At 60.5% G+C, this 13,614-nt stretch overlaps 1 protein-coding gene across 1 annotated transcript; it reads right to left on the bottom strand.

Moving 5' to 3' along the window:
• Nucleotides 1–5,120: 5,120 nt before the first annotated feature.
• Nucleotides 5,121–13,605, bottom strand: RNF166 (ring finger protein 166). The gene is made up of 6 exons (XM_072731361.1): nt 13,358–13,605; nt 8,429–8,585; nt 7,477–7,589; nt 7,054–7,168; nt 6,857–6,964; nt 5,121–6,208 (listed from the first exon to the last, which is right to left on the bottom strand). Exons 1-6 carry the CDS (start codon nt 13,510–13,512, stop codon nt 6,143–6,145), a joined length of 714 nt encoding a protein of 237 aa, XP_072587462.1. The 5' UTR covers nt 13,513–13,605; the 3' UTR covers nt 5,121–6,142.
• Nucleotides 13,606–13,614: the final 9 nt, after the last annotated feature.

The raw sequence follows: 13,614 nt of genomic DNA, 5'->3' as shown, positions 1-13,614 counted from the left end.
GCAGGTGGCCCGGGGGCCGGCTCATTAGCATAGCGCGCCTCCGGGGCCAACCAGCGCGAGGCGGGGGCGGGGCGGGGCCGAGGGGCGGTGCTTCGGGGCCACGCCCAGGACAGGTGCGCGGGCCGCGGGGGAGGGAGCGCGTGGCCAGCGAGGCCTCCCCACGGGACCGGTCTGGCGCGCGCCGCGAGTCACACCGACCCCTGGGGCCTGGCGCACCCACTCGTCGTGGACGAAAGGGCGGAGGTCAGGGCTGGGTGCCAGCCGAGCCGGGCTCCCGTCCACGCGGCGGTGGAGGCGTGCTGAAACCCGCCACGGTAGGACTGATGAACACGAACCCTGAACCCACAGCTGACCCGGCTGACCGGCCCCAGCGGTGACGGTGTCAGCCGGCCCGGAGCGGGGGAGGCGGGGCTGGGGAGGGTTCCTTCCCCCTGGGGGCCTCCAGGAGGCTCATTAGGTTGGGAGGAAGGACACAAGCTGGAATTTTGAGGTTCCCAGGGGTTCTGAGCAGCAGTTATGGGAAGCTGAATCAAAGAGGGGGAAGCCACGCACTCTGCAACAGCCTACTCTGGACCCTGGGCAGCCATGTCCCCCCTTCAGGGCCACGAAGAGCTGGACGAGCCACATCGGAGTGTCTGGTCCCTTTTGATATGGCCATTTCAGGGCTTCCGGGGTCTGTCGGGGCATGCTCTGGGCGGTGGACACAGCACCAAACCTGACCCCGACAGCCGTGGGGCCGTTCCCTGGCGGTGCAGCTGCCCTGCCTTCCTGGGCGTGCTTTTGAGGCCGGTGCCACGTGCCTGCCTGGGGCTCTCTGCCAGCCTTGGGCTTGGGTGGCCACGAGGTAGACTCGGTGGCGGTAGACTCGGTGGTGGAAGCCCTCTGGAGAAGCAGTGGGTGGGGACGGTCATGTCAACTCAGGGTCTTATGTTCCTGCAGTGTTACAGACGGGGAAGCGGAGGCTCTGAGCAGTTAGGAAGTGGGGGATTGGGAGCCAGGCGTGTGCTCCCCTGTCTGTTGCTTGGTGGGAGCGTGGAAGACCAGGTGGTGCGTGAACAGAAGGCACCGTGTGCTGTGCGTGTGGATTTCAGAGGACACGTGGCTGCCTTTTGCTTGTTCACCTGTTCTGTGGCCTCACAAGCTTTCTATTTATACCCTCTTCTTTCTATCCCCTCCCAGAAGTAGATGAGGCTTGCAGGCACCTAGGCCAGCCTGCCCCTGCATTGTCCCTCCCCACCCGGTCACCCACTGTGTGGCCACCAGCCAAGAGGACGTCCCTCATCCCCAGAGAGATGCTCACACCATTTAGAGAAGCTTGAGTGTTCTGATCTCATCCTGGAAATGCTCCTGGGATCCTGAAGGTCCTTGGAGCAGCTCTGGGCTAAGGGCAGCATATTCCTTTCCTGGGGCTGCCATAACAACTGCATAACATGCAGTGAGTCTGCATGCCCTCCGTGGGGTCATGCAGACTCACTGGTTGTGACCACAGGGCTGTGTCCATGTAGGACCCACGGAGGAGAATGCGGGCATCTGCTTGTCCACACCTGTACAGTGCTGGAGAGGGGGTGTGGCTGTCCCCATCCATTCTCACTCTGTGTCCTTCTATCCTCATTATGGACACTTTACCTGGCAATTAAGCCTCACAGCTGCCCACTTCCCACCAGTTCCCTCCTGGAACTGTCCCTCTTTCAACCAGAGCAGGACTTGCAGGAACCAGAATCTGTGCTTTCCAGGAAAAGTCACAGCAGTCTTCCTTTGACACCTAAGACCCTGGGGGTGACAGCTGGCCGAGAGCCAGGCTGTGGGCCCCACCTGTGTGCTTCTAGCAGCAGTCTGAGTAGCGTTTCCAATCAGGATAGGCCAGATTGTTACAGTTCTACCTAGATATTTTCTCTTTTTATGTGTATGTCTTCTAGTCTTTCTGTATGCCTTACAAAGAATAAGATGGGGAGTGCTTGACTCTGTGTACTTAGGTCCATATACATCTGCATCCCCACTGTGTGCTCACTTTTAACTGTTTCATGACCCAGTTTGGAGGGCCCTGTTCCCCGTCAGACTGCACCCCAAGAGAAGTCCAGCCCTCACTCCTGCACAGTGGGCTTTGCAGTGGTTGCTGGATGAGATGGAGAAGCGTCAAGATCCCCCAAACAGCGCAGCTGCTGGCAAGCACATCCCTGGGGGTGGAGGGGAGTGAGCCTCTGTGCTCAAAGTGTGGACATATCCATGAAGCACAGGCCCCAGGGACTGAGACTCTTGGAACAGTGCTCAGAGATGGACTTCACAGCTGGGGCTCGGCAGTCCCAGGACCCCAGACAGATGGCCCCTCACACCTGCTTCAGCGCCTGGGGGTGTTCATTGAGGTGTGGGCACGGCTGGGATACCTTGACTTGGGGCACCCTCATAGCCGTCCAAGGTCATGGATTTGTGGAAACTGAGACCAGATGCTTCAGCTCCCACATCTGGTCAGATTGATGGTCATGTGTGCTTGGTCAGCCCCAGAGGCCTCTTACAGCTGATGCTGGTTCTTCAGCTGGGGTCCAGGGGAACACTGTCCTGCCCCACACAGCTTATAAGACATGCAAGAGAGTCCTAAACACCTGGGGGCATGCCAGGGAACATGGTGTTGGGTGCTGAGGGAGGTGGTCCCAGGGGCTAGGGTGCAAGGAGAGAAAGCAGTGGGGGGCCAAGCAGGGGTGCATGTACATTAGGCTGTGTCCTGCTGCGTGTGCTTGTGATGCATGTGTGTGCACATGTGTGTGCAGCTGCAGGAGCTGTTCCCATGTGACACAGGTGTCAGGCATCAGCAAGGAGGCCCAGGACCTCAATGAGAGGAGTTGGTCGGGTCCACAATGGGGTTACTCGCTGACCCCACTGCCTCTTCCTTGCACGCTGGAGCTGACTCCTCATTCCCAGCAGGTTGTTGGAGACAGGAAGGGCCACCTGTCGGGCAGCTCTCAGTCACTGGGAGGGGCTGGAGTCCCCTTCTCGCAGACCTGCCCCCACCCAGGCCTCCACACCTCTGCATGTGCTGTGCTTCTCACACCAAACATCAGGGGTGCCAGCAAGCGCAGCCTCTCCTTGGAAGCACAAACCTCCGCTGCAGCTTCCATCAAAGGTGCCAAACTCAGCCGCCAGATACCCGCCAGGTATGAACCTTCTGGGTCCCAGGTTCAGACTTTCTGGAAGCCACTGACTGCAGGGCACAGCCTGAAGGAGTCAGCAGCCAGGGCTTTTGTGTCCAAAGTGCCTTGTGTCCTCTGCGGGGCCGGGTGGCTGGCTGCTGTGCTCTGCAGCCAGCTGGGGTCCCTGGGGCCAGGTCAGGGCAGTAGGCCAAACTCTGAAAGGTGCTTAGGACCCCCATACCAGGTGGTGGCTACAACACCTTCCAGAAATCCAGGCCACCGGGGACAGCTGTGAGCAGAGGGACAGGCCCAGGAGCTCCTGCCCCTTGCAGTCGAGTGGAACCATCATCCTGCCCAGAAGAAAGGCGGCTGCCCAGCTCCTCCCATCTCGGACCCCACTGAAGACAGCCTATTGGTGCCCTGTTGCCGAATAGCACCCGGAGCTCAGACCCTCAGCTCCTGCGAGACACAAGAGCAAGAAGTGCAACCAGTTCTCAGGGACCTGGGGCTGGCAGGTCCTCTGCAATCTGCACGTCCTGCTTTCCTGCAGGTTGCCTTCCAGGGCCCTTCCTAACGTAGGTTGTAGGGCCCCCAGATCCAGAGATGCTTTTAGGCCGCAGGGTGCATGTGGACTCCCCACCCATGCTGTGGTGCACTCTGGGCAGGGGCACCCCAGAGCATAGGGCTGTCTGGCCTTGTGGCCGTGGGGAAGATAAGCTCCAGTGGTCATCAGCCCTTGTGTGTATCAGGCTGGGAGGGAACCCTGACTTCCAGGAAGTCCCGGCCTAAAGCACATGGGTATGTGTGGGGATGTGTGTGCATGTGCACATGAGTATGAATGTAGGTGCACATATGCACATGGCAGGAAACCCTGGAGGCAGCCATGCTGATGTATAGAGTGGCCTGGCAGGAGGGGCCTCCTCATTCTCATTGGACACACGGGATTCACATGAAGACCCATGGAGGCTGCTTGTGCTGTGGCTTTCAGCTGGAGTGTCCCCACCCCGACACCGTGGGATTCAGAGATCCAGCTCACCTACACACCACGTGCCATGTCGGGGTCCACTGATGCCCTCCCCCCCTTTTCTTTTTTTTAATTTTTTAATGATAGACTGTCCTGGGCACCGAGTCACTGGGCCGGGGGTGTGTTCTGTGTGGCCCCATCGGCCTGGGCCTAGGTGGTAGGGATGAGAGGCCACGTGTGGACACTATCCTGTGGCTCTTGCCCTGTGGCTATGCGAGGGGCCAGAGCTCCACAGTATCCTCACCACACCTGCTCCCTGGAACTGGCGTCCTCAACCAGATGGGGCTGGATGCTCCTACTGAAGGACCTGAGGGGTAGCCAGCTGTCATCACCCTTCTGAGGGGCTGCTGGTGGGGACCTGTTTGCCTGGCCCTGCTGTGGTCTCGAGCTCTGGAGACCCACCTGCTTAGAGGAAGCACACAGCACACAGCCCTGCCTGGGGAAGCAGCTCTGGTGGCCCAGAGCACCATGTCTGCATCGACATCCCACATTTAAGTGACTCCTTCTGCCCTCTAGCCCTCGAGTGAGGCTGGGTGCCAAGGGCACATGCTGGGACAGTGGGAGGATGCCCAAGGAAGCTGCAGAGTGGCAAGAGCTAGCTGCGGGGCTTCGCCCTGGGGGCACCCACACTCCCTGCAGGCCACCACGGCCACATCTGGGCCCCAGAACAAGCCTGAGTCCAGCCTGCTAGCTTCCGGGGGACCCCATCTCATGACGAGGGGATGAAAACCACACCACCTGGCAAACCTTTGCCAAGATTTGTCACCAGGGATCAGATGTGGTTTGCGAGAGGATGTGTTCTTGGGGAGCCTCGGGCTAAGGAAAGCCTAGGGAGGCGGGCAGCACCATCCCCCACCATGTGGTCGAGCCAAGCTGCCTGCAGACAGAAAAACACGTGCAGGAGGTCATGGCTGTGCCTCACTCCCCACTGCTGTTCACCCTTCCAGATGAACCTAGCGGTCACGGCTGCTATAGACGCTTCGAAATGTTTTATTGGAGTTTTTTTTAAAAGAGCAATTAATTTATGCCGTGAACTGAAAGAGTAAGACGGCGTCTTCCAGCCTCACCCATCCCTCCCAGGGTGGCCTACCGACACGGTTCGTGGTCCGCAGGGAACGGACAGCAGGGCTGGGGCTGGGACCCCGGCAGGAGGAGGCCTGCGCTTCTGGGGGGGCCGTGGAGCAGAGGAGCAGCCGCTGCACGCGGCCAAGGGCCCTGGGGGTTCTTCCTGGCGGTGAGGAAGGGGAACCTGACAAAGCAGCCCCAGGGGACTCAGCAGAGCAGTGGTCCCAAGCAAAGCCCTGGGGTGCACTCTGGCTCTGGCGTCTGCACCTCTCTTTCCCTCTCCCATGCTGACCCCACGACTGTTTTTGTTTTTTTTAAAAAATATAATTTTGTAAATGTTCCATAAAAATACTATTGTTCCTAGTCAAACACGGGTATTGCAATGTGAAGAGTAACTGCTCGGTCTTTGCTCTATAAAATGTGAAAAGATCATCACACTGGATAATATAGAAAAATGCCAGAATTTCTAGGTATCACAAAAGCCAGTACCGAGTGCGCAACATGGAAGCGCTGCCAGATACCGGCCAGGACTCCCCTCGCACTTCCTGCTTGGCAGCCAGGCCTGCGGGACGTGGCGGGGGCGGCACGGGTCTCTCTGCAGACATGGAGGACAGCATGGCTTTGAGACAGACAGACAGATGGCCGACTGCTCTCAGGCCCCCTGAGCCGGCCCCACGAGGGCAGCCCACTCAGCCCAAAGCACCGAGGGAACCAGCAACGCTCGGCCAGGAGCACTGATGGCCACCCTCCAACAATGAGACCCCTGACAGGCTCGGGGACAGGCTGTCCCGCAATGACAGAGGCTCCACTTGTCCCACAGGTGGGTTCCCACGCAAGCACTGGGCATCAGAGGGCCTGCATGGCCGTGTCCCTCAGGGTGGCTCCGTCCCCTGAGGTGGGAGGGCTCAGGTCCAAGGGCTGGGCGGTGCCTTCAGTTCTCAGAGAGAGACAGGGCTAGGGCAGCCTGGAAAGCAGCCTCCTCATCGATGCTGTAGTCCTGGAAGATAGGCAGTGAAGATGAGGGGATGTACTGGCTGTCTCCCAGGGCCCCCAGATGGAACAGCACATTCAGTGCCACGGGGTCGCTGCCTTGACAGCCCTAGGGGACAGGCTGCCCACACATGTGATCCACATCTGGCTTGTCCATGTTCTTCACCCCCCCAAGGGCACAACGGGGCTCCCGCGCAGCATGCTACATTGCAGACACCTGCCTGGGGACTGAGCACCCAGTGGGCGGATGGGAGGAGTGAACTCCTTCACCTTGGACTACGTGCACCGGAGTTGAGATGAACTGAGAAGACAGGTATGTCCACGGCCCCTGGTAATGAGGACCGGGGCGATGGGGCCAGGTGTGGGAGGGTCTGTAGGCTGGGGGGTGGGGCATGGTTTCTGGGCCACGGCATGCAGAAGGAGACAGGGCCCCTGCAGCTCCTCTCCAAGCCCCAGGTAGGAAGCTGTTGCCTCTGCAGGCCCGCTCTGTCTCCAGACCACTGTGGGCCCAGTACAGGGGTGACCAAGCAGAGCAAAGGGGGGCCCTAGTGGGACTGCTCTGCGTAGCCCTAATGCCCCTGGGCCCTTGGGTGGCCGGGCACAGTGGGCACGGCCAGAGTGTGTGTTGGCGGGGCGGCCAGGGTGGGACACCCACCACGAAAGTGTCGTAGGAGAACTTGTGCCGGTGCAGGAGGTGCTGCAGAAAGTTGGCGCTCTTATAGCTGGGGTCCCCCCAGGGCATCGCAGAGCAGATGGGGCACACCTGAAAGAGAAGGCACGGCTGAAGCAGCGCTGGGGTTGGGGCCTGCCAGCGTTCCCATCCCCCGGCCCCTGACGCCAGTGGCCACTCACCACGCGGTTGGGGTCACTGCGATGGTTGTCCACGCAGTGCTTCAGCAGCTCCTGCTGGTCCAGGTTACGGGCGCCACAGTAGGGGCAGGTGAAGGTAGACCTGTTGGGGACGGCGCTGGGGCGGTGGTGGGAGATGAGTGGGGACCGCCCGCCTGTGGTATGGCCCACCCTGGCCTCCCCGCCCACCCTGGCTCCCCCCTAGACTCTGTGGCCTATCCCTTCCCCCCACCTGGCTGGGCCCTGGCCTTTCTGGGGATGCCTGCCCACCCTGTTGGGCCCTCCCTGGGGTCCCCTTCCTGCAAGGCAGTGAGGCTCTCTGCTGAGGAGACACAACAGCCTCTTTCACCTCATCTAGGACAGCAACATGGGCCAGGAGCTGCCCTTCCAAGGGACAAGGGCCCCGAGCACTCATAGCCAGCCTACCTGGGGATGGGCTGGGATGTGGGAACCACAGGGACAAACTTGGGACAGTTGGCCATTTGCTCCTGGACCTTCATGCAGGAGGAGACATGCACCCTCATCTTGGCCAGCGTCACCTAGGAAGAGGCGGGGGAGGCTCAGAGGATTTGGGGACCAGCAACAGGGCCAGGACCCCAAAGGTCATGGCCCAGCAGTGCTGTGTAAGCAGATGGGGACTTCACTCAGGGGCCTAGTGACCCCGGAGAGAGGGGGGGCTGGGTATGGTCCCCAGGTGTCCAGGGTAATGGGAGAAGGGCCTCCTGAGGGCAGCCTGGCTCCCAGCTCCGCTCATGCCTACCCCACTGGCCTGTGAGTGTGGATAAGCCCAAACATATTGTGGCAGAGCAGGGCCATTGTGTGTGGGAGGCCAAGGAAGGGACTGGCTTGCTCCCTCCCGGGAGAAAGCCTGCCTGCCAAAGAAGGAAGCCAAGTGCCTCACTGCAGAATACGGGGTTGCCCCAGTCTGTCCAGACCCTGACCTTCAGGACAGAGCAACTAGGGGTCACCTCATATCGTGATGTCTGTATTAAGCTGAGAGACAGTAGTCATAAGGCAAAGTCAAGATCAATTCCTGGGGCTGGGCCAGGGTGAGGGGCTCCAGTCAGGGTGCAGAGACAGGCCAGGATGGGTGGTGGTGGCCAGCACCAGAGAGGTCCCCCCCATTCTGCCTGGGGCCCTACCCACTGTTGGCAGGGCTAAGGGTGCCGTGGGGAGGATGGGGGAAGGCGCCCTGATGTGAGTGGTGCTGCGGGGGAGGGGCAGAGCACAGGCCCCTCTCTGCCGGACAGGACAGCAGGACAGTGGGATAGGACAACAGGACAATGGGACAGGAGAGTAAGACAGCGGGACAGGACAGTGGGAAAAGGCCCCCAGCTGCAGTCTCCCTGGCCCCAGGAGGGCCTGTGGGGTGGGGTACCTTCTTGTTGCAGCCCCTACAGGGCGCCTTGTACGACGAAAGCTGCTTCTCCACATGAGCGGCCTTGTCCACCTTCTTGGGGTCGAAAGGCAGGCGGCAGAGCGGGCAAAGGGGGGACGGCACCTGTAGGCACGGCTGGAGGCACTCCCCGCAGAACCTGCAGGGACAGGGATACGGGTCTGAGGGCCGCTGGCTGCTTTGAGCCTTGCAGGGTGGCTCCCCTCTGCTGGCCATGGCAACTTTCTGGAGACCGTCATTTCTGTTCTTAAATCCCACTGACTGGACAGCCGCCCCCTGGCTAAAAGATGATCCCGGTGCCCTCCCAGCTGAGGGTTTCTGGGGCTTGCTGCCATATCCAGGACGCCGGGGGAGTGGTGGCCATGGCTGTCCAGGTCCTGTTCTGGCCCTGCGGCTCCAGGCCCAACAAAAGCTCCAGCCACGGTGGGCAACCTGAGACAGCCTACCCGTCTCACAGCCATGTGGTGATGCCACCACCTCAGATGCTCTAGGGACACAAGGGCAGCCCAGGGGGCTCTGGAGAATAAGATCAATAACAGTGTCGGGAGAGAAAAGCACAGGGTTCAAGGAGCCCAAGGCTGTCCAGGTGGAGTGTCACCAGCCTTGTGACCGTGCCGGAGCCAAGGCGTGGTGACAGAAGGGGCCTTACTTGGGCTCTTGACTGCTTAGCAGTGACACTAATGGCCCCAAGCACACACTCAGGCACCTGAGGCTCCCTGCAGCCTTGAGCTCTTGGTGCTGTCCCTGGAGATGCCACATCATGACAGCCAGCAGATACGGATACGCTTGGGCCGCAGCAGCAAGCCCTCCTCCCCGCAAGCCCCCCAGTGCCGCAGAGGCACGAGCGGCATTCAGGCAGGACAGCCAGTCCACGGGGATGCCAGGCTGGAGAGCACCCAATGGGCAGCAAAAAGGAGCTTGGTCCCAGGACCCCCCTGGCCCAGCTTCTTAGGAAGTGGATATTTAACTATGATCCTGATCTGGAATGTGCAGAAGCTGAAACGGAGTCCCAGAGCCCCAGACAAGAGAGCATGCAGTCCATACCCAAGACAAACTGAGCCCCTTCCGAGACTGCATGTGATCAGGGTGCTGCAACTGTATAATCATCTGCATGCACCAAGCAGGTGGGGCTGTGGGGGCCACGGCATGTGAGGGTGTTCCCACACATAGGGCCGCTCAGCAAGCTAAGTGGCTGGCATTCTCTCTGCCACCAGAGAAGTTCTCTCAGAGCTTCACCTCCTTCCTGGGAGAAAGCAGCTGGAGGTGATCCAGAGTTCCTCCTGCTGCCCAAGCCTGGGCCCTCCTCCTCCATGTTGGCTTCCGGTAAAGCCCCACCTGGCTCGTCACCATGTGCACGAACATTTGCCAGGAGATGGCCTGGCTTGGCCTGAGGCCCATCAGTGGATGTAGCTTTCCCAGCAGCTTCTTTCCCCCAGGGCAAGGAGCATGGCCCGCCTGTCACTTACCTCACCTGGTGAGAACTCACCGGGCACCCTGGCACGTGTGTAAAGGAGGCACCCGCATACCCACCCCACAGCACTCTGGCAAGTGTTCCAGGGCTGCCTCTCTTGCCATTGCAAGGGTCTGATTAGCCTAACGGCTGATGGAGGCCTCTCACTTCGCCTGTCACTGAAGGAGAGCTCTGCGACTGTCATAGTGGGTGCTCATGACAGCGCCACCACAAGAGCCACGGGGTGGAAACAAGCCACGTTGCCCATGGCTAATGGACACACAGAAGTAGCCTATCCCCGGGGTTGAGTGAGCCACTGATGGATGCTGCCATGAGGGTGAGTCTTGGGAACGCCATGCTCAGGACCTGTGTTGTGTGACTGCGGACGTGGAAACCCAGACAAACCCATCGACGAACAGAAGGTGCATCAGTGGCTGCTGGGGTGGGGACTACGGGGTTTGCCTGCCCACAGAGATGGTGGCTCAACACTGGAGACTCCAGGAACCACTGATGTGTGTATTTCCAATGAGGGAATTATATTTCAACAAAGCTGTAAGACACACATGCAGAAGGAGAGGCCACAGGAGCACTCAGGGGATGAGTCCTCGGCACCTCGTCAGCAGAAGGCAGGGTCCAGGGCAGGCCCGAGGACCACATCTCTGACAACAGGTTGGGGTGAAGGGCACCCCTCTGCCAGCAGAAGGAACCCTGCCTGAACCCGGATTCGCCTGCCCACCCCCCAGCTCTGCGGACCTCTGGAAGCACCATCAGCTGGCAGCCTGGTCTCCACACGGTGACCGTGGTGCTCTGAGCAGCGCTTGCCTCTTCCAAGGAGGTTCTGCTGACGTGGGCCCAAGCTGGGGCCAAATACCTCCCCCACTGACAGAGCCAGCAGAGGGGTCTGCTCCTCCACACCAGGCCCACAGTCACAGGTGAAGCCGCTGGACAGCCACCACACAGGCTGTAGTGGCACCAGCACTGCATCTCAAGTCCTGCGCTGGCCTCTTGCACACAGCAGTGTGCCTGACGGCCTGCTGGTGCGGGGCCTCAGGGACCCAGAGTTGTCCTGCGTGGCAGCGCCCAACATCCACTGCCTTTCCAGGATGATCTGAACAGCTCACATCCTGGTCCACCCACATACAGATCTAGGTGACCTGCCCGTGGGCTCAGGCCTTCCCGTGCTGAACAGAGGCCTGAGCTCCTAGTCGGCTGAGCAGGGACTAACAGAATTCCTGGGGCCTCAGAGAGGCACACTCCTTGGTCTGGGTACAGATGGGCAGAGGGCTGTCAAGGTTCGGTGGTCCCCAGGGTCTCCAGGGTCACTGCTGCAGGAGTGCTGCGTGGGGCGGGGAGTGGCAAAGAGGCCAGTGCAGCCTGACTGCCTGAGTGCACACCCTGGCTTTGCCGCGACACTTGAGAACTTGGCCTCCTGTACAACCGAAACAACAACAGCACCTACCTCACAAGGCTATACGTGCAGAGTACGCGGAAACCATCTGTCCTCATTGCTCCCCACATTCACCCCTAAGTGTGAGCATGCCTGTTGTTCTGTGATCTCTGCTCAGTTAACTGCATGTGGGGATGCTGACATGGAAGGACCAATGGGACAGCCCTCATAAGAGAGGACAAAAGGAGAGCAGAGCCCAGAGGGAGCCCAAAGCAGAGCTTGCCTCAAACACAGGCCCTCAGGGGAGGTGACTTACTGTGAAGGATGTCCCTGAGTATGAGGAATAACTGGCTCCCTTGGGGGTGCCTGGGGAGCTCTTCCACGAGCCCCATGGACGGCGTCCTCACCCAAAACCCCCCACGGTGACCTGTCCTCTTCTGTTTGATATTGCTCACACGTGGCTGCTCTCACTACCAGAAACTCTGTTTTGTGGAGGCCACGTGTTTACAGCGAGGCCATGCGGGACATGTGGCTGGACCGCCACCAGGTAGGTGTGAGCCTGTAAGTCTTCTGTGCTGGTACCTTCATGACACCAGACAAGAAAACGAGGAAGAGGAAATGACAGGGACAGAAGAGCCCAGAAAACAAGGCCGCCGAGGGAGCTAGAGGGAAAGTCTTCTAAGGAGGAAGCTGTGGAAGAGGTTTTCGAAGGACCAGTCTCAGAAACAGAAAAGACAGGAGATTCTGCCAAAAAAAACACGAGTGTGGGAAGGACTTAGAGGACATGATGCGTTCACAACATTTTACGCAGCGCTGTGTCCTAAAGACCGTGTCTTAAGAAAAGACTTACCTGGAAAAAAGAGAAAACACAGATACACGCAAACCAGGAGACTGCAAATGCTGTGACCCAAGGTTGGGTGTCTGTGCCAAGGGGACACCACCCGAAAACTGAGAAAGACTCCCTAAAATGGGGCCCAGGATAAACCCCACAGTTCTCTCAGTGATGGACTGGAAATGCAGAACACACCTGAAAGCACCCACTACGATGTGCTTACAAGAAGGGAGTCCTGTTTGGAGGCTGCCCCAGACAAGGTGTCACACCCGCACGACAAAGTGAGGCACAGTGAGTGCCCTTTGTGATCACTTGGCAGTGCCATCCTGGTGTCCGGATGCCTGTGCTGCCTAACCCAGCAGGGAAGACGAGGGAAGGGAAGGCTTTCCGGACGCTGACACCATCCCAGGCGATGAGCAGCTCCCCTTCTATCAGGAGCTTCCTAGGTCAGCTGCCCCTGTTTGCAAAATGTTCTAGGAGCAGCTCCCTGCTGGGTGCACCCCGCCCAACCCCTGGGAGTGGAAGCCCCACCTCATCAGGCCAGACCCTCCTGAGATCTCTTCCTGCCCTGCTGATTTCACTCAAGAGCTGTGTTACTCCGCCAGGAGAGAGTGGAAGAGGAGACACTAGGATCTCGGCTCCCTTCCAACCGGAAGACCCGAGTGCAGCTCTGGGCTGAGAGGAGAGCCACCTCCTTGGGTTTCTGTTGCTGAAACACCCGGCAGGGCCCCACTGGAGGGCATGGTGCAGCTGACACCCCAGCAGGGTGCCTGGTATCCGGTCCTCAGGGCCAGCCCGTCTCGTCTGGCTGCTCAATAATGGATGCGACCCAAGACCTTCATCAGAAAGGGCACCAGACTCCAAACAAGTCCCTCTCCTAACTTAGGGAACTCCTTGTCCCCTAAACGACAAGCAGACAGCGAGAGCGGGAGGCCGCTGACAGCCGGAGCCACGGGCATTGACTGACACGTGTCCCCCGCCCAGGCTCCAGGCCGAGCCCAAGGCGACGCGCGCAGAGGTCGCCCGCTGCCCTCCGAACAGGAGGTGGCGGGTCGGCCCACCCCGGGGGCCCCGGGACGCGTGCGGGGCTGGCTCGGGGCAGGCGGCAGGAGGCCGCGCCGAGGCGGAGGGACGCGCCCCGCCCAGTCCTCCGCGCGCCCGGCCCGGGGCTGCACCGGCGGCCGCCGACCCCCCCCGCAGCGGCGTCCCGGCCCCGCGGCCTCCCCGCGCCGGCGCACTCACGTGTGGCCGCAGCTGCCGATGGCCACAGGCCGGTGGTACACCTCCAGGCAGATCGGGCAGCTGTACTGCGCCTCCAGGCCGCTGTCGCCGCCCGCCGGCCCGCCCGCCGGCTGCCGCTGCTGAGCCGAAGCCACCAGGCTGCGGAACATCGCCATCCCCGGGCCGGGCCTGCCTCCGCCGCCGCCGCCGCCGCCCCTGTTCCGGCCCGGCGGGGCCAGGTCCGCGCGTCACGGCCGCGACGGCGCCGCACTGACGTC

Source organism: Vulpes vulpes, chromosome 12 (genome assembly GCF_048418805.1).
Source record: "Vulpes vulpes isolate BD-2025 chromosome 12, VulVul3, whole genome shotgun sequence".
NCBI classification, from domain to species: Eukaryota; Metazoa; Chordata; class Mammalia; order Carnivora; family Canidae; genus Vulpes; species Vulpes vulpes.
Note: the sequence above shows the minus strand (reverse complement) of the source record. Positions and strands in the feature narration are given on the sequence as shown.

Coding starts and splice junctions, on each gene's coding strand:
- RNF166 (XM_072731361.1), bottom strand. CDS start 13,512: ATGGCGATGTTCCGCAGCCTGGTGGCTTCGGCTCAGCAGCGGCAGCCG. Junction 8,586..13,357: donor ATCGGCAGCTGCGGCCACAC/GTGAGTGCGCCG, acceptor CTGTCCCTGCAG/GTTCTGCGGGGAGTGCCTCC. Junction 6,965..7,053: donor GCAGTGACCCCAACCGCGTG/GTGAGTGGCCAC, acceptor CTTCTCTTTCAG/GTGTGCCCCATCTGCTCTGC.